Source organism: Heteronotia binoei, chromosome 2 (genome assembly GCF_032191835.1).
Source record: "Heteronotia binoei isolate CCM8104 ecotype False Entrance Well chromosome 2, APGP_CSIRO_Hbin_v1, whole genome shotgun sequence".
Lineage (NCBI taxonomy): Eukaryota > Metazoa > Chordata > Lepidosauria > Squamata > Gekkonidae > Heteronotia > Heteronotia binoei.
This window is the reverse complement of record NC_083224.1, coordinates 117,433-141,756: the sequence shown is the minus strand read 5'-3', so window position 1 is coordinate 141,756 and position 24,324 is coordinate 117,433. Positions and strand designations below refer to the sequence as shown.

At 49.3% G+C, this 24,324-nt stretch overlaps 1 protein-coding gene across 1 annotated transcript in view; it reads left to right on the top strand.

Annotated features, from left to right (window-relative positions):
- The window catches only part of STAG3 (STAG3 cohesin complex component), a 100,014-nt gene that overhangs the window by 42,165 nt on the left and 33,525 nt on the right, over nucleotides 1–24,324 (top strand). Inside the window, exons 9-16 of the mRNA XM_060233495.1 lie at nucleotides 8,501–8,574; nucleotides 8,667–8,790; nucleotides 14,084–14,182; nucleotides 22,404–22,480; nucleotides 22,582–22,689; nucleotides 22,790–22,919; nucleotides 23,123–23,215; nucleotides 24,007–24,118. Of these exons, the coding sequence (XP_060089478.1) occupies nucleotides 8,501–8,574; nucleotides 8,667–8,790; nucleotides 14,084–14,182; nucleotides 22,404–22,480; nucleotides 22,582–22,689; nucleotides 22,790–22,919; nucleotides 23,123–23,215; nucleotides 24,007–24,118 (817 nt within the window). The remainder of the gene's footprint in view (nucleotides 1–8,500; nucleotides 8,575–8,666; nucleotides 8,791–14,083; nucleotides 14,183–22,403; nucleotides 22,481–22,581; nucleotides 22,690–22,789; nucleotides 22,920–23,122; nucleotides 23,216–24,006; nucleotides 24,119–24,324) is intronic.

The following is a 24,324-nucleotide window of genomic DNA, read 5'->3' as shown; positions in this document are numbered from 1 at the left end:
ATGTGACCAGTTAGTTTGTCAGACTGCTTGTATTTCAGCTCACAATACCTGATCCCCTCATCTGATGCTTAAGAGAGCGCACGAAAGCTTACGTTCTGAATAAAAATTGGTTGGTCTTAAAGGTGCAACTTGATTTCTGCTTTGTTGTACTGAGGAGTTTGTATTTGCTGTCCTGGTGGAGTGGGAGGGACCTACATAATTAGTTCTGTTGGCTTAGTATCTTCTCTAGTCTCACAAGAAGCAACTGTGGGAAGAAGGAAAAGTAAAGGTACACATTGTGTAGTCTTAAAGTCATCTAAGCTAATGGTCATAGAGTTGGAAGCGATCTCCAGGGCCATCTAGTCCAACCCCTCCCCCCCCTCTTATGTGTCTACATCTTATGCCAAGGAATTGGCCACCCAGTCCTGGGAACCTGCTGGCCACAGTGCAGCTGCTCTAGGAGGCTCTGCTGCAGTGCAGGAACTTCCAGTTGCCATCCTGTAACTTCTGCACAGAGAGGAAATATGCAACAAACACTCTTCTGCAGCTTGGCTCCTTTTCCCCAGGGAAGCAACAAGGCAGCACACAGCTGTACCACCATCCACTGGGGGAGGGCACCCCTGCTGCAAACAGGAGGAGTCCCGGAAGGAGGGATGTTGGCTGAAAGGCAAAGGCTGCTTTTTGTTTGGTGTTTGCAGCAAAACACAAAGTAGAGGCTGTGCTTGAACCCGTGCGTGCAAATGAGAGGCTTCCTGGGCCACGAGGAATTCCCAGCAGTCCACTAGCCACGTAGAGCTGGCAGGAAGTGATGCCAAGATGAGCCTGCTGATGGCCACAGTCCTGATCCCCCTGCATGTGGGGGGGCAATACTCCCTCTAAAAATTCTACTTCATGATCTACTGCTGTTAAGGTTGTGAGCTGCTGCATCAATTCGTTTGCTCTGGGGCCATTTTTCCTGAGCAAAGACCAAAATGTGTGAGCCAGAGACTAAAAACCAATGAGCTAGCTAGCTCCCACTAACTCGGCCTAGAGGGAACACTGGTGGAGGGGAGGCAGCCTGAGGTGGTCCAGGGCCGGATCACAGCCCCTTGCTGACGGGAGGGTCCATGTTCTGGTCGTTTCGGGTGACCTGACATAAATGTCACATGGTTGGGCTGGGCACAGGGAAACCCAGTTAGTGGCACCATTTTTGCTTGAAATACAAACATGCTCTAAACATGAGATGCAGCTCTACTTCTGTGGGCACCCTGGCTACAGTCTTCAAGGGCAGCTCCAGTAAGCTCATCTGGATGTTACAAGGTCATGTGCACAGGGGCAGATTCTAGGCTCCCATTTGGCTGCCAGTCCTCTGCCCCTGCTGCTCTGTATAAGGTGCAGCATCCTGCTCTCCCCCCCCCTCCCAGCTGGGTGAACATGGTTGCCTCTTTTGTCTGGTCTGTGAGGGTTCTGAGCAGAGACATGTTAGGAGCTTGGAAGCCAGCACCACCAGTGGTTACAGCTGTGTGCATTAGTAACTACAAAACAACCAGCCCCATTAGCTCAGGACTATAACACACAGCAAGGGCGCTCGTGGTTAAGGACTATAGCACTCATGGTTAAATAAGCGGACTCTTAACTGGGAGAACGGGGGGTTTTCCCCCACTCCTGCACATGCACCTGCTTATGCGACCTTGAGTCATTCACAAGTTCTTTCAGAGCAGGTATCAAAAGATGGTGTGGAATTGTTTTCTGTGGCCCCAGAAGGTAGGACCAGAACCAGTGGATTGAAATTAAATCAGAAGAGTTTCCAGCTCAACATTAGGAAGAACTTCCTGACTGTTAGAGCGGTTCCCCAGTGGAACAGGCTTCCTCGGGAGGTGGTGGGCTCTCCTTCCTTGGAGGTTTTTAAACAGAGACCATCTGACAGCAATGAAGTTCATGTGAATTTAGGGGGAGGGGGTTGGACTGGATGACCTTGGAGGTCCCTTCCACCTCTGTGATTCTATGGCTATTGGTCTGATCTAGCAGTGCTCTTCCTTTGTTCAAGGGGCTGATTTAAACCTTTGCCCTGTGCTTTTCTCCGCAATTCAGTCCTCCCGCCTACCTTGATTGTGTATGTATGCAGGAAGAGATCAAGGCATATCTTCATCGTGGTCTCTGTGCAGTCCCACACACGGGTCTTGCCCTCAGCAACGGATCCTAACTTGGAGACTCCAAAAGCTCGCTTGAGCGTTATTTTTGGCGCGCTTTCCAGCTCGCCCTAGGGAGCAGGCACCGACTGCGCATGCCTGAAGCGAGCGGAAGGCGCCCCTTCCACCCTGTTTCTTCCTAACCGCTGCTCGGACAACACCTACCTTGTTGTGTTCCCTCCTTAGCTCGTACTTCTCTTCATCTCTTCGTGTTCCTGTGATATCGTATTCCTCCTTCTATATTGTATTTCTTTCTCCAATATTTTTGTCCCTATCTTTTTTTAAAAAAAAGCCTTATTCTGCGATTTTCTTTCCTTTCCCCTTCCCACCTCCCTTGTCCGGAGTGTATGGAAGGGAAAACTACTTTTAAAAAGTGCCGCAGATGCGGAACTAAAATTCTGTCTACTGACGGTCATTCCCACTGTCTTTTCTGCCTGGGGGAAGCCCACAGTTGACTCTTGCTTCCACTGTGCTAGTTTCATCAAGCAGGTGTGGAAAAACAGGGCCGCCAGACTTCAGAGCTTTCTACTTGAGAAGTCTCTCTGGGTTATGCCCACTTCCAGCGATTCGCCACCTCCCCCACCTCGAGAGGGAGATTCGGCTGTGTCAGCCGCTGTAGCATCACTAAGAAAGCATAAGTCCGAGAAATCTGCTTCCCGCCACTCCAAGTCCAATCACAAGTCTAAGAAGTTGAGCCGTCACTTGGCACCTTCTGCTTCAGCACCCAAGAAACATCGGGAATCTACAGCCAGCAAGTCTGCTCCATCAGCAAGTCTGCTGCAAAACCAGCAAGTCTGCTCCATCAGCTTCGATAGCTTCGGCTTCAATGGCCTTGACTTCGATTTCCACCTTGACTCCGATGGCCTCAACGTTGTCGCAGGGAACCATCCCGACACTGCTGCCTGCAAAACTCACAGCTCCCACTGACGTCATCACTGAGATGCCCCAGCTCGCTCGATCCCATCGAGATCCCCATCATTCCATGGCTTGTTAACTCTAGACATCCTGGAACCGAACCGTAGGCATCTTTTGGATCCGAACGCATTCCGGGACATCGGGGTTTCTCCCCTGTATAGAGAACCGAGCATGTATCGAGATGTCGGGGTTTCTCCCCTGTATGGAGCACTTCGTGAGTCATCCACCCAAGTCTCAACCCAGCTTTATCGAGAATCATCGACTCAGTTCTCGACTCGAGACTACAGAGCACTTCTCCACAGGGAATTCTCTCATCACCGCTCTCATTCACCCATTCCCGTGGATCTCTGCCATGACTACCACTACCACTACAACTACTCCTCGGCCTCGAGATTGTCTTCACCTCGGTACCGAAGAGCTTACAGGTTCTCTAGATCTCCCTCACATGAGAGACTTCAGTGCTCTCGGTACCGTGATTACACTGAGTACAGGCACTCTCGGAGTCGACATGCTTCACCTGCTTATGTTCCTCGACTCCAAACATTGGCCTCAACTTCCACCTTGGCTCCAGCTCCTAGTTCTCTGATCTGAGCTCCTCGTTCACTGATTGCGAAGACTTCCTTGGCTCCGATCCGAGCCCCTCGCTCACCGGTAGTAACTATGTCTTCGGCTCCTATAATGCATCTGACAGACACCAACAAAGGGCCGTCTTCTTTAACTTCCAACCAGCCTCTCTACCTCCAGACGACTTCGACTCCAAATCGGTGAGTTCTAGGTCCTCCGGCTCCAATCAACCAGCCTCCCCTGGCTTCGACACGCCTCGCCCAGACCTCCTTTCTCCATCCCATGGCTCTAAGGCCTACCTCAATCTAATTTCTACCATGGCAGAGGCTCTCAATGTCACTTTACCCTCTGACACCCCAGTGGTCTCTGATGTGGTGCATGACTTAGTGCAATCCGACCTGCTTGCTGGATCTTTACCGCCAATGCTCCTGGGACAAGCCAGGAAGGAATCCTGGGACAAGCCAGCCTCCATCACACCTACTCCTAGGAGGTTTGACTCCCTTTACCGGGTCCATGCCCTAAATTCGAAGTTCCTCTCCTCTCACCCTGCTCCCAATTCTATTATTGTTCACTCGGCTTCGAAGGCAAAACCCTCACGACACCCTGCTCCATCTGACTGGGAAGGGTGTAAACTCAATACCCTAGCATGAAAAATCTACGGCCTGGCTACCACCAACTCCAACATTAATAACTACTTGGCCTACCTTTCGGCTTATGTCTTCAACATTGCCAATCAATTCAAACCCCTGATTCCATCTTTACCGGACGCTTCTCAAAAGCTGGCTCATCAACTGGTTTCAGAACTTTCCAGAGTCACTAAGCAACAAATAAATACGGTTCAGCATGCAGTGTCTTGCTCCTCCAGGACCTTTGCATCATCAGTAGCGCTTTGGCGCCATGCATGGCTTTGCTCAACTAACCTTCAGACTGACATCAAACAGAAGATTGAGGATCTACCGTTTGATAGGGGTTGTTCCTCGCAACCTTACTTCCATTGATGATGGCCGTAAGCACGCTAAACGCCTACGTGTCACCCAGCAACAGCAGTCCCAAACTTTCAACTGCTCCCGGCCCTGGAAACAGCCTTACCTGAAACATCAGAGTTCCCCCAAGCAATCAGAATACTGGCATCGGAAGGGACCCCAAATCAAGCGACCCTACCAGTCCTACCAACAAAAGACACTCCAGCTGCCAAGCAAGAAGACTACGCCACCCTCAAAACAGTCTCTTTGACTTTCCCCTCCTGCTCTCTCCAAGCCACACAAGGCTTTCTCCGTTCCTCAGGACTTGGCAGAAGATCACCACAGACACCTGGGTACTCACTATAATTCGAACAGGCTACTCCATAGAGTTCATTTTGCCCCCTCACCATCACTGTTTCATTTTAACTCCTCCGTCCACGTTTCTTCACAAGGAAATCCTAGATCTCCTTTGCAGAGAGGCCATAGAACCCGTTCCCCTCCACCTTCGGAAGACGGGGTTCTACTCCAAATACTTTCTAATCCCAAAACGAGACGAAGGCAAACGTCCAATTCTAGATCTCATTTTCACAAAGTGTATGGCAGTGGTGTCTGCAGCTCTGTGCCTTCGAGATATCACCATCTTCCCGTATCTGGACTGGCTCCTGACTGCTCAATCACCTCAGCAGCTCGAACGGGACATTCAGGTCACGTTATCGCTTCTAGCATCCTTAGGTCTGTGTGTGAACCTTGCCAAATCACAACTCACCCCTACCCAGGACCTACAATTCATAGGTGTTCACTTCTGCACACATCTTCACATGGTTTTCCTTCCTCTTCCACGCAGTCTACAACTCATAGCAACTGCCACTACTATTCTTCAATCTCCAACTCAACCTGCTGTCGTATTTCAATGTCTTCTGGAATACATGGCAGCAACTACATCTGTCATCAAATTCTCCAGGCTTCGGATGAGGCCTCTCCAACTTTGGTTTGTCCGCACCTTCTACCCTCACAGGCAGCCGCAAACCACAATTCTCACTGCACCCATGGAGGTCCTCCTCTCTCTTCACTGGTGGACCCTTCAGCCCAACTTGCTTCAGGGGATGCCCTTCATCCTGCCTTCTCCTACTGCAAATGTCACCACAGATGTCTCGAAGTGGGATTGGGGAGCCCACTTGGAGGACAAGGCTGTCAGGGGTCTGTGGTCTCCTGCAGAGAGAAAATTCCACATCAACTGCTTGGAACTAATAGCAGTTCACAGGTCCCTTCAGTCCTTCCTTCCTTCTCTGACAGGTCATCATGTTCAAATCACATCAGACAACATGGCAGCCGTCTTCTACATAAACAGACAGGGAGGAACGAGGTCTCTTCGACTCTGCCATCTCTCCATTACCCTTTGGAAATGGTGCATCAAGCACAACATTTACATCACTGCAGTCCATCTACCCAGAGTGGAGAATACTCTAGCAGACTCTCTCAGGCGGGTTCGACTGGATGACCACCAATGGTCACTCAATCCTGCACATCTTTGCCGTATCTTCCATTGCTTCGGGAGCTCCAGTGTAGATGTCTTTGCCACACGACTCAACACCAAATGCCGTCGCTTCTACACGAGGGGGAGCAACGATGCATTCTTCCACGTTTGGACGGGAGGCCTCCATTACCTGTTCCCTCCATTTCCACTCATCACACGCTCATAAGAACATAAGAGAAGCCATGCTGGATCAGGCCAGTGGCCCAACTAGTCCAACACTCTGTGTCATACAGTAGCCAAACCCCCCCCCCAAGGGCCATCCAGAGATTCACAAGTGGGGTTAGAAGCCCTTCCACTTTGCACCCCTCCCCCAAGCACCAAGAATACAGAGCATCACTGCCCCAGACAATTCCAACAATATGCTGTGGCTAATAGCTCCATATGTTTATCCAATCCCCTCTTGAAGCTGGCTATGCTTGATCCTCAAGTTCGACCGAGATCAGACAGACTGCATTCTCATCACTCCGTGGTGGCTGAGACAACCGTGGTTCGCGAGGCTTCTTCAGCTATCCCGCCCCTCCTATGGTACCCGACCTCCTCACTCAACATCAAGGTCATGTCTGGCACCACAATCTTCAGATTCTACGCCTCACAGTGTGGAGGATCCGACCATAACACTGCCCCCAGAAGTGCAGCAGGTTATCCTCAATGCTAGGAAACCATCCACTAGACGTTCCTACTTTCTCAAATGGAAGCGCTTTTCCACATATGTTCAGTCTCACGACATTAATCCAGACATTGCTCCTATCCCCTTTATTCTACAGTACTTATTATCATTGCAAGCTTCAGGACTTAGTTACTCTTCACTGAAGGTTCATTTGTCCGCCATCTCATTGTTCCATGTTCCTGTTGATGGTCAGACAGTTTTTTCTCATTGCTTATCTAAAGCTTTCCTCAAGGCACTTCTACGTCTGCATCCCCCAGTTAAACCCATCGTTCTTGCTTGGAGTTTATCCTTAGTCCTAGCTCAGCTTGTTCAACCTCCTTTCGATCCCTTAGCATCTGTTGACTTACTTTTACTTTCTTGGAAGACTGCCCTATTGGTTGCCCTTACCTCGGGTAAACAAGCAAGTGACCTGTGCGCCTTCCACTCTGATTCACCTTATACAGTCTTCCATAGTTCCAGGGTGGTTCTTCGGACAGACCCTGCCTTTTTCCCGAAGGTTGTCTTCCCTTTTCACCTTTCAAGTGCTACCTCCTTACCAGCCTATTTTCTAGAACCGAAGGACTCAGGTCAAAGGATACTGCATATTCTCTACGAGAAGAGAGCCTTATCCTTCTATCATGCACGTACACAACCTTTCCGAAAGAACACTAATTTATTTGTAGCCTATGGCAAGTCCCATAAAGGCTCCAAGATATCCACCCAGAGACTTTCCAGATGGGTGTCTAGTGTGATTCGGTTGTATTACGAGACTGATAAACAGCCATTACTTGTTGGACTCAGAGCTCATTCTACTAGAGCTGTCTTGACTTTTTTGGCATTTCTGCAAGGAGTATCCTTGGAGGACATTTGTACTGCTGCAACTTGGTCCTCTCCATCCACGTTCGTCGCTCATTATGTCCTGGACGTTTGTGCTAGACGTGATGCCTCCTTTGGCCAAGCAGTCCTCCGCTCAATCTTTCACTAATGCTCCTCCAGGTGAGTGCAACATAGTGCAAGGTGAGTGCTTTATGTGAACTAACTATTGTGTTTGCTTACCAGTTGCCAGCAGCCACCTCCTGTGTTTAGCTTGTTAATCACCCATGTGTGGGACTGCAGAGACCATGATGAAGATAAACAGGTTGCGTACCTGTAACTGATGATCTTCGAGTGGTCATCTCTGCAGTCACACACACCCACCCAGCCTTCCCCTCTGCTGGCTCTTTGCTTTCCTGCATGGATGTCAGTAGCAGCTGGAAGAAACTGAGTGGAAGCGGCGCCTTCCGCTCGCTCCAGGCATGTGCAGTTGGTGCCTGCTCCCCAGGGCGAGCCAGAAAGCGCGCAAAAAAAAATGCTCAAGCAAGCTTTTGGAGTCTCTGAGTTAGGATCCGTTGCCGAGGGCAAGACCCATGTGTGGGACTGCACAGATGACCACTCGAAGATCATCAGTTACAGGTAAGCAACCTGGGTTTTTTTGCTTTGGGAAAAAACAGCTCAACTTGCCCTTTCAGCACTGTGGCAAACCTGTGTGTCTCTGCCCCCACCCCCCACTGCTTTTTGATTGAGATGCCGAAAAGGTCTTCCCAAAGAAATTGAATTGATCGTTCTTGACTGGGTTCATTATGGAGAAATGTAAAGACATATTTTAATTTGCAACTCGCGTTCCTTCCTGCTTTGGATTTCTGTTGGGCCTGGTTGAAGCCTCGCTCTTGCAACTTGCTTCGTCTTCTTTTAGTTCCAGGAGAAACAGCAAGAGCTGGAGAACTTAATGAATGCTGTCTTCAAGGGCATCTTTGTTCACCGCTATCGGTGAGTTGCGAGAGGTGAAGGGCAGAGCAGCAGTCAAGAGAAGCAGCCTTCGCACCCTCCCTATTTGCCTGTCTGTCTGTCTGTCTCTCAAGGGACCTGGTGCCTGAGATCCGCTCCATCTGCATGGAGGAGATGGGGCAGTGGATGCAGCACTACAGTGCCTCCTTCCTGACAGACAGCTACCTCAAGTATGTTGGCTGGACACTGCATGACAAGGTGGATATTCCTTATTTGGCTGGCAGAGGGGCTTGGTTCTCAGTCATGGCCAGGTTCTTAGGGGCTCGGTCTGGGGTGTAAGTCTTCTGTGTTCTCACACTGCTGTCGACAGAATTTTGTCATTGCCTGCCTGCCTGCCTGTTAGTGGCTGGCTTCCGGGTGCAGGTCTCTTGTTGCCCCCTTCCCAAGGCTGCTCAGAGTATGTGTGCGCTCTCTCTTTGTCCTTTCCCTTCAGAGAGGCTTGGTGATGCAGTAGCAGCCGGGAGAATGCAGCGGTGGGAGACAAATACCAGCTCACGGGCTGGTTACCAGCCCTGCAGGGGATGGATCAGACCTTCTGGCCAGACATTTGACACCCCTGTCCTGTCCTAGGAGATGGTCTTGCAGCTTCGCCATGCGTCTGCCACCAGACTCACTCTAACCATCTCAGCTCCCACTTTCTATTTTGAAGCTCCATGGTATGCTGAGGAGCTAGTTAGTACGGGGTGGAGAAGGTGTCAGGGAGCAATTACATTTCTGTTTTCGGAGAGACAGCCATGCCAGTTTTCTAATAGCATGCTGGATCCTGCAGAGCGCCCTGGAAATCAGTTGGCTCCGTCAGTCTCTGCGGACAAGTGGAAATCAGCTTGCCGCCTAAGCAGGGATGGGTCGGGGCAGTCAGCTGGGCCTTCAGGGTAAAGCAGTGTGAGCTGTGCGCCAAATGCACCAAAAGATATTTGTCTGCAGAGCGCAGGGCTCTCTGGGACACGCATGGGGAGAGATGGTCCTGTGCATCACTGGCTGAATGTGTACCCACCCTGATGTACAGTCAGCACTGATGTAGCAATCAGTAAGTGCACCACTGCAGTTTGCACCAGCTGCCTCAGTCTCTGGGTCAGATTCAAGAGCAGCCCTGTGTAGAGCCAGTGACAGCAATCCAGTCTGGAAGTGGCCATTGCCTGGATCACTGTAGCCGACTCCTGGGAGGAGGGAGAGGGAACCAGTTGTCCAGAGTTGGCTGGCCAAAGGCTGATCTGGCAGCATTGGTGACCTGGGAATGCCCCCATGGAAAGTGAGGCATCCAGAATCAGCCCTAGGCTTTTCACCCTCAGCAGCTCCCCACCGAGGGCTGGAAGCCAGATTCCCGATCCCACTCAGCCCTATGGTTCAGGCACAGGCCCTTTGGCTTTGCTGGATTTAATTCCAGCCACAGCCTCCAGTACTCTGGCTAAAAAAACTGGGGCAGAGTCCAGCCGTCCGTCCATCAGCAACTGGTCGAGGGGCACACATGGATGCAAGGTAATATTGGGGAGAGGATCGCCCCCTGAGGGACGCCACATGCCAGAGGGCACTGCAAAGAGATCACCCAGGGGGCTGTTACATTTAACAGACAGAGAGATCATTGTTTTTGCTCCCCCACTCCTGCTCTCGTATCAGATCCACTCTGTGTCTTTAATTAACGGGGTGCTCAGTTTGAATTATACCACTGAGGACTCTTATTGCCAAAACGTGTTTGGTGCTGGTTGTGTATATGGAGACCTCATGTGCCTCTTAACCTGGATTTATATGAACGGACATTGGTCTTTCTGTTGGGATTAGGTACTTCTGTCCTTAACCACAGGGTTGTTGTTCTTTGAATAAAATTCTAGCACTCATGATAGCATTAATAATTACATGTTAAGTGCTGTAGGTTTGCATGAAGTGCAGTTTGTCTTTGTTTCAGCTTCTTGGTCACCTCTCATGCAGGGTTGTGATCTCCTCTCCTTTCTTGGGTGTTATGAGAGAGTGGATTCAGTGCAAGGAAGAGGCTCGATTATCTCCCTGTTAGCCAGGGCCAAGTCATTGCGCTTGAGGACGATGATACTTTTAAGCTATTGAGATGGACAGAGCTTAGCATCTAATATGATTTTGGTTTTTATATTTTTAATGTAATTTATTTTATGTGTTTTATTAATATTGCAAGCTGCTTTGAGCTCTGTAAGGAAGAAAGGTGGGTAATCAGTATTTTAAATAATTAAACTGTTACCTTGCTATATAAACATGTCAATATGATAAGCAAATCAGATTTCTCTTGGGGGAAACTCTCAGAAGATACTCAGCGAGATTTCAGTTTGTATGTGAAACTTGGACTTATATGAAAACTAGAAAAAACTACGGGCAAAAACCAGATTTTTCACATGGTGAACATGTAAACACATACGTTCTTTTTGTGCTCAAGTCGCACAACAGGCAAATGTTATAACAAGATATGATCTGCCTTTCCTATTAGAAGTGATACAGTTGAATACATGGAAGGGACAAAAAAAACAGAATTAATCTCGGTGTTACTATCAGCGGTTAATTGACGATTGGGGCAAATTTGGCAAATAAAAAACCTTCTGCAGTTCATGACAAACTTGGATATGGGACTGTTCAAAAATGAATAAAATTTCAAATGACATACTTGAATCAATATCCTGCAATCAAGATGGATAGAAATTTGGTTTCCAGTGACAGAAAAGGCGATACTGCAGGCTGGGCAATATGTGGTGATATAGAAATTTTCTGTTGAGTTGTTTGTTCATAAAATGCTTTTATTGGAATGTATTGTTTTATTATATGTTGTGCTCTGCCCTGAGCCCTGCGAGGAATGGGCAGAATAGAAATATACTAAAATAAATACTCCCTGATAAGTTTCTCTACAGAAATTATTTAACTAAGTGAACTAATAAAGTAGATGTATGTCAGAGAAGAGAATTATTTCTTTTTTCAATAAAAGATAACTCTGAAGGTTTTCTGCCTGGTTTGCTGGATGAGAGCTCAAAGAACAGAACAGAACTCACAATTTATTTATTTATCACATCAAAATGAAGGGCTGCAAACAACTGTATGTGAGACACACTTAGAGAAATCGTTTAAAGAACAATTCCTAGAGAACTGGTTGGTTCAGTGTCTCTATAAATGGGCAGTCTTCGCAGTGGAGGACGGTAAGCAGTGGGGTACCGCAGGGCTCGGTACTGGGTCCCATGCTCTTTAACTTGTTCATAAATGATTTAGAGTTGGGAGTAAGCAGTGAAGTGGCCAAATCTGCGGATGACACTAAATTGTTCAGGGTGGTGAGAACCAGAGAGGATTGTGAGGAACTCCAAAGGGATCTGTTGAGGCTGGGTGAGTGGGCGTCAACGTGGCAGATGCGGTTCAATGTGGCCAAGTGCAAAGTAATGCACATTGGGGCCAAGAATCCCAGCTACAAATACAAGTTGATGGGGTGTGAACTGGCAGAGACTGACCAAGAGAGAGATCTTGGGGTCGTGGTAGATAACTCACTGAAAATGTCAAGACAGTGTGCGTCTGCAATAAAAAAGGCCAACGCCATGCTGGGAATTATTAGGAAGGGAATTGAAAACAAATCAGCCAGTATCATAATGCCCCTGTATAAATCGATGGTGCGGTCTCATTTGGAGTACTGTGTGCAGTTCTGGTCGCCGCACCTCAAAAAGGATATTATAGCATTGGAGAAAGTACAGAGAAGGGCAACTAGAATGATTGAAGGGCTGGAGCACTTTCCCTATGAAGAAAGGTTGAAACGCTTGGGACTCTTTAGCTTGGAGAAACGTCGACTGCGGGGTGACATGATAGAGGTTTACAAGATAATGCATGGGATGGAGAAAGTGGAGAAAGAAGTACTTTTCTCCCTTTCTCACAATACAAGAACTCGTGGGCATTCGATGAAATTGTTGAGCAGACAGGTTAAAACGGATAAAAGGAAGTCCTTCTTCACCCAAAGGGTGATTAACATGTGGAATTCACTGCCACAGGAGGTGGCGGCGGCCACAAGTATAGCCACCTTCAAGAGGGGTTTAGATAAAAATATGGAGCACAGGTCTGTCAGTGGCTATTAGCCTCAGTGTATGTGTGTATATAAATTGGGGAGAGGATCGCCCCCTGAGGGAACTGCAGAGAGATCACCCAGGGTGCAGACATAGAGGTCATTGTTTTTGCTCCCCCACTCCTGCTTTCGTATCAGATCCACTCTGTGTCTTTAATTAACGGGGTGCTCAGTTTGAATTATACCACTGGGGACTCTTATTGCCAAAACGTGTTTGGTGCTGGTTGTGTATATGGAGACCTCATGTGCCTCTTAACCAACATTGGTCTTTATATTGGGATTAGGTACTTCTGTCCTTAACCACAGGATTGGTGTTTTTTAAATACAATTGTATTATTAATTATATGTTAAATGCTGTAGGTTTGCATGAAGTGCACGGTTTTCTTTGTTTCAGCTTCTTGGTAATCCATATTTTAAATAAATAAGACTGTTACCTTGCTATATAAACATGTCAATATGATAAGCAAATCAGATTACTCTTGGGGGAAACTCTCAGAAGATACTCAGCGAGATTTCAGTTTGTATATGAAACTTGGACTTAAATGAAAACTAGAAAAAACTACGGGCAAAAGGTTTTTTATTTGCCAAATTTGCCCCAATGACAGAAAAGGCGATAATGCAGGCTGGGCAATATGTGATGATATAGAAATTTTCTGAGTGCTGTTGAGTTGTTTGTTCATAAAATGTTTTTATTGGAATGTATTGTTTTATTATATGTTGTGCTCTGCCCTGAGCCCTGCGAGGAATGGGCAGAACAGAAATATACTAAAATAAATACTCCCTGATAAGTTTCTCTACAGAAATTATTTAACTAAGTGAACTAATAAAGTAGATGTATGTCAGAGAAGAGAATTATTTCTTTTTTCAATAAAAGATAACTCTGAAGGTTTTCTGCCTGGTTTGCTGGATGAGAGCTCAAAGAACAGAACAGAACTCACAATTAATTTATTTATCACATCAAAATGAAGGGCTGCAAACAACTGTATGTGAGACACACTTAGAGAAATCGTTTAAAGAACAATTCCTAGAGAACTGGTTGGTTCAGTGTCTCTAATTGGTTGCAGGAGCACATTATCTGTCTCATTACAAGCTGAGCTGCAGTGTGCCCCAAGAACTGGAAGGAAACATTCAGAAACAAAGGAAGCCCCTGAACAGTGGAAGAACCAGCCACTGCAAACAAAAAATCACCTCTTTGCCTCTAGCTGCAGCTCCATTCTCAACTGCCCTGTGTATTCTTGTCACAATCATGCATTTTGTCAGCATGTGGTGAAGGGATTGTGTGAAACAGCCCTAAGTCATCACTGTTGCAAAATGATGGCCAGTGATGAGCACAGCCTGTCACACAGCAGAAAATGGGGGCAGTGGCCTGAAATGGGAGAAGGGAGGGCTCTGCCAGAGGAAGGGGACTTCTTCCTTCTTACCTGCCTTGTCCATCTCATCTTGCAGCAGGGGGAGGTCCGTCTCAAGTGCTTACTGGCTTTGCAAGGGTTGTATCGTAACCGTGAGATGGCTTCTCGTATGGAACTCTTCACCAGCCGTTTCAAGGTAAGATACTCGTCCCTGTCTGCCACTACCTGAGTCTTGAACCTTCTGCATGCCAAGCAGATGCTCTGCCACTGAGCCATGGCCCCTTCCCCAGGACATAATTGTTAGCCGTGGTTGAATAGTTTCCTTTGCATGAATCTTGCCATGTATTTCGCAGAAAAGTTAACAATGTTTAGCAGTATGGCAGGAAGGTAGAAGTGTTACACAGTACTTCAGCACCCCTAGTTCTGGCAAGTACTGTTGCTCACCAAGTTGGCAACACAAAGTGTCTTCCTTTTGGATATCAAAGAATCAGAGTTGGGATGTGCCATAGAGGCCATCTAGTCCAGCCCCCTGCTCGATACAGGATCAGCCTAGAGCATCTCTGACCAGAGCTCATCCAGCTGCTGCTTAAAGAATGCCAGAGAGGGGGAGCTCCCCACCTCCCCAGTAGGCAGCTCCACTCTTACTGTACATTTTTCCCCAGGCAGTAATGTCCAGCCAGTAGCTTTTCACCATTAGTGTCAACCCACCATTGTGAGTCCTCTCCTCTGCTGCCAACAGGAACAGCTGCCTGCCCTCCTGAGTGACAGCCCTTCAAAGACTCCAAGGGAGGAATCAGTCCCCCCCCCACCTCCTCTTCTCCAGACAGAACATTCCCAAGTCCCTCCTCGTAGGGCTTCTTGGTCTCCAGGCCTCTGGTCGTCCTCATCACTCTCCTCCGCACCCGCTCCATATTCTTCTTGAAGGGAGGCCTCCCAGCCTGCACACAATACTCCAGGGGGGTCTAATGAATGGACGAGGACACCTTGCGAGTTGGATGTTACATCTCTGCTGATAAATCCCAAAATCGCTTTAGCCTTTTTTTGTTGCTACATCACACTGGCTGCTTATATTTAACATACAATCCCCCTGTACCTCGAGATCTTGTTCACACACCCTGCTACTTAGAAGTGTATCCTGCATCCAGTATGTGCGTTCCTCAGTTTTGTTACCCAGAAGTAGAACTCTGCACTTACCCTTCTTAAATTGCATCTTGCTCACTTTAGCTCACTTTTCTGGTGTGTTCAGATCTCACTGAATTCTGTCTCTTGTCTTCTGGTGTGTTCACCGCTCTTCCCAATTTGATGTCATCTGCAAATTTAATGAGAAGCCCCTCCACACCCTCATCCAGAGCAGTGATAAAAACATTGAAAAGTACTGGGCCCAGAAGTGAGCCCTCCTGTGGCACCCCACTGGAGACCTCCCTCCATTCAGATGAGATGTCATTGACAACTACTCTTTGAGTGCAATTCTTCAACCAGTTCCCTCTCCACCTGACTATCCCAGAGTCCAGTCCACAGTCCTCTATTCTACCCATCAGAACATCATGGGGAACCCTGTCAAAAGCTTTACTGAAATCCGGGTAACTTTTGTCGGAACTTTTGAGTGACCCATCTTACTCCAGTTAATTGTGAGAGATTCTTTGTTGCATAATGGAGAAAGATTCAAGTAGTCCAGTCCACTTCAGAGTTCAGTATTCCTGAGATATCCTCCAGGCTCCCTACTTTCTTTAGCTAGGACAGATTCCAAGGCACGGCTAGAAGGCAACACCAGAGGGCATTATTACTCTTCTGCTGTGAGCTTTGGTCGTTGTAGGAATATAGTCTTATCTGTTCCTGTGTAGTGTGGGCTCTGGACTTGCATAGATGTGTAGCCTGGGTAACTCCATCATTGTTATATGCTGGTGCTTAATTGCCCTGAGTTCAGGGGGAGCATGGTGTTCGGCCACTCCCAAGAGAGCTGTTCCCTGTCTCCTGCTTTTTAGTACCCTTTATCATCAAAGCCTTAGCTGTTTCTTCTTGCCACTGGAGGCCAGGTGCAAAATGGCCTGGCTCTTCCAAGTGTTTTAATGTAGGGGGGGAAAGGAATGTAAAGGGATTGCGGTCCCTTTAAATGTCTTCTCCAAGCCATGTGACTCCATGGCAATGAATTCCAAAGGTGTTTAAAAAGCTCACAGTCACCTCCAAGTTGTGAGTTCACCCAGAAGGTGTTTAAAGAGACTGTGAGCCCTTTAAATGCTGCAGAGTCATGTGGCTTGGAGAAGGCATTAAAGGGACCACCGTCCCTTTAAATGCCCCTTAACTTTCACTATCCAGCGGCCCTGGAATATTTGCGGTTTGGCCATTTGGATAGCTGATCAGTACCCATCTGTATTTGAACAATATTTAAAAGATACCAATAAGGTATTTTCTGGATATTTTTTCAACTTGGATTTAGTCGAGTGGACATTCCTATTCACACCCCGCCCCCAACCAAAGATGCATGAATATGAAAGTCTGTGTGCTTATGAAAGCTTGTGCCTTGAATATGTCTTGGTTGGTCTTAAAGGTACTACTGGACTTGAATTTTGTTCTGCTGCTTCAGACCAACACAGCTGACCTCCTGAATCTGTCTTCTGTCCCAGCCATACTCTTCTTCCTCACCGGAGGAGGAGGAGGAGGAGAAGGGTTGGCTCTTCTAACCAGATTTAGAAGACTCGGGTAAGGCTTGGGGTGCTTTCCGTGCTGATTGGCGCTGGACCCAAAGCCCTGGTCTCTTCTGCAAATCTGCGTCTGTATGCCGGAGAGGAGATTTGTGTGACAATCTGATGAAGTGCATCCCCCTGCAGCTCTTTTTGTGCTTCTGAATAGGTGGTGAAGGACTCTTGAAGAAACTGTTCCTTCCATCTAGGAGATTAGAAAATACATAAAAGTGAAATAATAGATGCACTTCCAGGGCGGAAGCAACACTGTTTCTCAATTATTGTTGGAGGTTTGATGGCACTGGGTATAACTTTTACTCTTCTGCACGTCTTCCCTTCACACTTGCCAATTATTTGGTATCTTTGGCTTGTTATCAGTTATCCCTCTGGGAAACACTTGCTTCTGTATTAGACTGTCTTCCAAAAGCAGGCTGTATGGCTGACGGAGCAGCTTGTGCATCTAGGCATGTAGCAGCCTGCCTCTCTCGTGAGAGAATCCCATCATATCAAGGCAGCGGATCCTGCCATCATCCCCTGTGGCCTTCAAAGACTAGGCAGTTTACCCTTGATGGAGGATGTTTGTTCCACAGCAGAATGAACAAGCTTCTAGAACATGTCCAAATACTCAGGTCTAAGTTTGTTTGGCCTTCCCTTTGTAAAAAAACAGTCTAGGGAGGCAATGACTGTGATTCAGACATGCACATAATAGCACCCTCTTCCTGTCTCCTGATGGACAGTCCTTGTGCTGCAGATTATATCCCTCTAGCTTTTTCAAGAAGTCCATCTTCTGAAGTCCAGGCGACCCTCAGTGCTCTGAACCCTCAGGTGTTACAAAGCTTCAGATCTGCCTCTCTCCTTCTCAACCCCTGCCTTCTTCAGCATCCCCTGGTAGGAAAACAGATTGTCCAGCACACTTTGTGGGATATTCATCACCAGATCTGCCTCCCTCCTTCTCAGCCCCTGCCTTCTTCAGCATCTCCTGGTAGGAAAACAGATTGTCCAGCACACTTTGTGGGATATTCATCACCAGATCTGCCTCCCTCCTTCTCAGCCCCTGCCTTCTTCAGCATCTCCTGGTAGGAAAACAGATTGTCCAGCACACTTTGTGGGATATTCATCACCAGATCTGCCTCCCTCCTTCTCAGCCCCTGCCTTCTCCAGCATCTCCTGGTAGGAAAACAGATTGTCCAGCACACTTTGTGGGATATTCATCACCAGATCTGCCTCCCTCCTTCTCAGCCCCTGCCTTCTCCAGCATCTCCTGGTAGGAAAACAGATTGTCCAGCGCACTTTGTGGGATATTCATCACCAGATCTGCCTCCCTCCTTCTCAGCCCCTGCCTTCTCCAGCATCTCCTGGTAGGAAAACAGATTGTCCAGCACACTTTGTGGGATATTCATCACCAGATCTGCCTCCTTCCTCAGCCCCTGCCTTCTTCAGCATCTCCTGGTAGGAAAACAGATTGTCCAGCACACTTTGTGGGATATTCATCACCAGATCTGCCTCCTTCCTCAGCCCCTGCCTTCTTCAGCATCTCCTGGTAGGAAAACAGATTGTCCAGCACACTTTGTGGGATATTCATCACCAGATCTGCCTCCTTCCTCAGCCCCTGCCTTCTTCAGCATCTCCTGGTAGGAAAACAGATTGTCCAGCACACTTTGTGGGATATTCATCACCAGATCTGCCTCCCTCCTTCTCAGCCCCTGCCTTCTTCAGCATCTCCTGGTAGGAAAACAGATTGTCCAGCACACTTTGTGGGATATTCATCACCAGATCTGCCTCCTTCCTCAGCCCCTGCCTTCTTCAGCATCTCCTGGTAGGAAAACAGATTGTCCAGCACACTTTGTGGGATATTCATCACCAGATCTGCCTCCCTCCTTCCTCAGCCCCTGCCTTCTTCAGCATCTCCTGGTAGGAAAACAGATTGTCCAGCACACTTTGTGGGATATTCATCACCAGATCTGCCTCCCTCCTTCTCAGCCCCTGCCTTCTTCAGCATCTCCTGGTAGGAAAACAGATTGTCCAGCACACTTTGTGGGATATTCATCACCAGATCTGCCTCCTTCCTCAGCCCCTGCCTTCTTCAGCATCTCCTGGTAGGAAAACAGATTGTCCAGCACACTTTGTGGGATATTCATCACCAGATCTGCCTCCCTCCTTCCTCAGCCCCTGCCTTCTTCAGCATCTCCTGGTAGGAAAACAGATTGTCCAGCACACTTTGTGGGATATTCATCACCAGATCTGCCTCCCTCCTTCTCAGCCCCTGCCTTCTTCAGCATCTCCTGGTAGGAAAACAGATTGTCCAGCACACTTTGTGGGATATTCATCACCAGATCTGCCTCCTTCCTCAGCCCCTGCCTTCTTCAGCATCTCCTGGTAGGAAAACAGATTGTCCAGCACACTTTGTGGGATATTCATCACCAGATCTGCCTCCTTCCTCAGCCCCTGCCTTCTTCAGCATCTCCTGGTAGGAAAACAGATTGTCCAGCACACTTTGTGGGATATTCATTACCAGAATCATGTAAGCTCTACTGTGTGCTGCAAGTGGCTGTCAGAACTGAAGAACTCCAAGCGAGGCTCATAACTCTGGTTAAAGTCTAAGCATTTATTGGAGAACGTTACAGGCAAAAGACGAGTTGATTCTAATGACGAGTTCAGCAGTGGTTACATTCTTTAAGCTATTCGAGTTACAATAACAAACTGGTTCCCACCCTTCAAGGGGCCCTGCTTAGTTACCAAGGCTTCTTATCGGTGAGAGAGGAAAGGGGGAGGCAGCTTCAAAGGCTCCTGGCAGATGCCTCCCTCCAGCTTGCTTGGAATGCAAAGCATTTGCACACACTGTTAGATACAGGGCTAACTACTTCCTAACAATTGCCATATATATTCGACTAAGCTAAGCAGGCATTACAATCACAGAGTTCAATAATTATCAGTTCTGACAGTGGCCAGCGAAACATCCTGCTGGAGGGAAGGTTTTACTCCTGTTGGCGGCCTACTAGTTCCTCACTTGCTTTTCTTCCAGTCCTGCAGGGCAGTGTTGTTTTGGTGACCACAGACACTGTGGCTGCCGTGTACCGGTGTCAGGGAAGTTATGCACACTTTCCCACCCTGAAAGCTGATCCTGGAACACTCTGTACTGCATCATATGGTGCCTTTTGCAACCCCTTGTCACGGGCAGAGGCAGGGTAGCTGAAATAAAATGACCCAAGGCAGATTTTCACTTCTAGTCACCTGAAGCAGATGGATTTGCCTCACTGGCAGTCGCTAAGTGCTGCAAGCGCAGCCAGCTGAACAGGACACTCCCTGAGGCCGAGGCGAGACCTTCCCAATACTATCCAGGAAGAGAGAAGAGTTCTCCTTGTTTCCTGCATTTCTGCTCCTAACAATAATAGTCAACACGATATTCAGCCTGAGTAATCTGCATCCACTCACCCCAGTTGTGGAGTTCCTCCACTTCACCAAAGTAATCACATTGCACGGTTTGCCAGTTTCCCCAGCAGGCCAAGCAGTGTTTCCTGGGACTGATGTCACCCAGCTGTGAAGTGTGTGGGGTTGGGGTTGTTGGGATAAACTGCAGAAGGGGAGCCGCACTGAATGCAGCATTGGGTTCCTCCAGCAAAGGGCAGGACCGGAATGAGTTGGGGGAGCAGCTGGGGATGCTCTTGCTCTGGATTCCTGCATACTAGATCCCCTCCCACCCCCTCCCAGCTCTGATTCTGCCAAAGTGGTTTCAGGATTTCTGTTCCTTTTTAAGAAGCTTTGTCTGCTCTTTATTTTTTGTTTGTTACTGTTTTTATTGTGCTGTCTTATGTTGCTTCCTTTATATTTTTAACTGCTGTTGTGAGCTGCTTGGGGAATATTGCTGGTGGTACAGGAAATAGTTCAGATTTGTTTATTTACTTGACTTGTATCCCGCCCTCCCTGCCAAAACAGGCTCAGGGCGGCTTACATAATAATAAAACATTACGTAAAACCAATTAAAGCAGAAGTAGACAATAATACATTAAAACATTAAGATAATACAGGTGCTATAACAAGCAGTCTTTAAAATGGTGGTATATTTAATAATGGTGGATATTTAACGATGGCAGATGAGTGCAGCGACTTTCTGTGACTCATAAACTGGGTGATGGAAGAGAAGTTTAGGGTAGGGTTGGTGACTGCATATCAGACAGGGTGTGTGAGGGTGGCAGTGTTGGTGACCATATCAGACAGGGTGTGGGTGTGGGGGGGCAGTGTTGGTGACTTCATATCAGACAGGGTGTGGTGGAGAGTGCAGTGTTGGTGACTGCATATCAGACGTTGTGGGGAGGGGTGCAGTGTTGGTGACTGCATATCAGACACTGTGTGTGGAGTTGCAATGCTGGTGACTGCATATCAGACACTGGGGGGTGCAGTGCTGGTGACTGCATATCAGATGGGGTGTGTGGTGGGGAGTGCAGTGTTGGTGATTGCATATCAGACTCTGTGTGTAGAGGGCAGTGCAGTGTTGGTGACTGCATATCGGACAGTGGGGGGATGCATTTTTGGTGACTGCATATCAGGCAGGGTGTGGGGAGGCTGCAGTGTTGGTGACTGCATATCAGACAGGATGTGTGGGGGGGGGCTGCAGTGTTGGTGACTGCATTTCAGACAGGGTGTGTATGTGGGGTGGGGAGTGCAGTGTTGGTGACTGCATATCAGATAGTGTGGGGGGATGCAGTGTTGGTGACTGCATATCAGACAGGATGTGGGGGGGCTGCAGTGTTGGTGACTGCATTTCAGACAGGGTGTGTATGTGGGGTGGGGAGTGCAGTGTTGGTGACTGCATATCGGATAGTGTGGGGGGATGCAGTGTTGGTGACTGCATATCAGACAGGATGTGTGTGGGGGGGCTGCAGTGTTGGTGACTGCATTTCAGACAGGGTGTGTATGTGGGGTGGGGAGTGCAGTGTTGGTGACTGCATATCGGATAGTGTGGGGGGATGCAGTGTTGGTGACTGCATATCAGACAGGATGTGTGTGGGGGGGCTGCAGTGTTGGTGACTGCATTTCAGACAGGGTGTGGGGGGGGCTGCAGTGTTGGTGACTGCATTTCAGACAGGGTGTGTATGTGGGGTGGGGAGTGCAGTGTTGGTGACTGCATATCGGATAGTGTGGGGGGATGCAGTGTTGGTGACTGCATATCAGACAGGATGTGTGTGGGGGGGCTGCAGTGTTGGTGACTGCATTTCAGACAGGGTGTGTATGTGGGGTGGGGAGTGCAGTGTTGGTGACTGCATATCGGATAGTGTGGGGGGATGCAGTGTTGGTGACTGCATATCAGACAGGATGTGTGTGGGGGGGCTGCAGTGTTGGTGACTGCATTTCAGACAGGGTGTGTATGTGGGAACAGTAGAGAGGCACTAGCAGCATTTGGTTCTACTTTGGTTCTACCCAGCATGCCCTTTGGTTGAGCCAGAGTTATATTCAGACTTGACAATTGCATATCAGACACTGTGTAGGGAGGAGTGCAGTGTTGGTGACTACATATCAGATAGTGTTTGGGGGGGGTGCAGTGTTGGTGATTGCATATCATACAGGGTGTGGGGGGGAGTGCAGTGTTGGTGACTGCATATGGGATAGTGTGTGGGGGGTGTAGTGTTGGTGATTGCATATTGGACAGTGAGCAATGCAGTGTTGGTGACTGCATATCAGACAGGGTGTGTGTGGGAGGGGGTGTCCTGTGTTTGTCTGCCTAAGTCTGCCTGTTCCTTGCAGGAGCGGATGGTGTCAATGGCGCTGGACAAGGAGCCCCAGGTAGCAGTGGAAGCTGTCAGGCTCCTCACCCTCCTCCAGTGAGTAGCAGTGAGATAGTGGGGAGGGTCTGCATTGGCTGCCCAGTTGACACAATTGCCTTCCTGCCACAACAAAGCCCCCCCCCCCCCTCTCTGTGCAGGAACATGGAGGACCTGCTCACAGACGCTGACTGCGAACGCATCTTCCCACTAGTTTATGCTTCCAGCCGTCCTCTAGCTGTTGCTGCTGGAGAATTCTTGTACAAGAAGTGAGTGATGCCCCAGCCCCACCCCCGGTGCGCTGCAGCATCAGGAGCCGAAAGGGGATGAGGAGGATGCCTGGGGTCTCGCCCCACTCGTCTGCCCCAGTGAGATTGGCTGCCTAGTGGTGATAGTTGACTCTTGCAGGCTGCTGGCGCCAGAGGGAGGTGACAATGGAGATAAGGAGGGAGCCCGAGCCTTTCTTCAGCAGCTCCTCTCCTTCTTCGTGGAGAGTGAGGTGAGAGGGCAGCGGAGGCTGGTCTGCCCAGCAAGGTGGAGGAGTGGGGCAGGGTTGGCGAGGCTCTCTCCTCTCAGGCACACAGCCTATTTGGTGGACAGCCTGTGGGACTGTGCAGCTCCCTTGCTGGAGGAGTGGGGCAGACTGGAGGTGTGGGGCAGGGTCAGTGAGGCTGATGCCCTCAATCTGCTCTCCCCCCTCAGCTCCACGAACACAAGGCCTATTTGGTGGACAGCCTGTGGGACTGTGCAGCTCCCTTGCTGGAGGAGTGGGGCAGAGTGGAGGAGTGGGGCAGGGTCAGTGAGGCTGATGGCCTTGTTCTGCTCTCCACGACCACACGGCCTATTTGGTGGACAGCCTGTGGGACTGCGCAGCTCCCTTGCTGGAGGAGTGGGGCAGAGTGGAGGAGTGGGGCAGAGTGGAGGAGTGGGGCAGGGTCAGTGACGCTGATGGCCTCGTTCTGCTCTCCACGACCACACGGCCTATTTGGTGGATAGCCTGTGGGTCTGTGCATATCAATTGCTGGAGGAGTTGGGCAGGGTGGAGGAGTGGAGCAGGGTCAGTGAGGCTGATGACCTCGTTCTGCTCTCCACGACCACACGGCCTATTTGGTGGATAGCCTGTGGGTCTGCGCAGCTCCCTTGCTGGAGGAGTTGGGCAGGGTGGAGGAGTGAGGCAGGGTCAGTGAGGCTGATGACCTCGTTCTGCTCTCCACGACCACACGGCCTATTTGGTGGACAGCCTGTGGGACTGCGCAGCTCCCTTGCTGGAGGAGTTGGGCAGGGTGGAGGAGTGCAGCAGGGTCAGTGAGGCTGATGACCTCGTTCTGCTCTCCACGACCACACGGCCTATTTGGTGGACAGCCTGTGGGACTGCGCATCTCAATTGCTGGAGGAGTTGGGCAGGGTGGAGGAGTGGAGCAGGGTCAGTGAGGCTGATGACCTCGTTCTGCTCTCCACGACCACATGGCCTATTTGGTGGACAGCCTGTGGGACTGCGCAGCTCCCTTGCTGAAGGAGTTGGGCAGGGTGGAGGAGTGGGACAGGGTCAGTGAGGCTGATGGCCTCGTTCTGCTCTCCACCCTCAGCTCCACGACCACATGGCCTATTTGGTGGACAGCCTGTGGGACTGTGCAGCTCCCTTGCTGAAGGACTGGCCAGTGCTGACCGGGCTGCTGCTGGAGGAGCCTGCAGCAGAGGGTGAGTGACAGGAAAAGATGGTGCTGGACGCTTGTAGGTGGCCAGATCGTCCCGCCCACCCGGGAAAGTCCTGCCTCTGCCCCCAAATTCCCGCCTCACGGGTTGGCTAACCCGGGACCAATCGGGCGCCCTGTCCAGTAGTACCTTGACAGCAGCCGGCGGAGGGGGGATCTTCAGCCTGCGGCCGTGCTGAACACAAAAGGGGG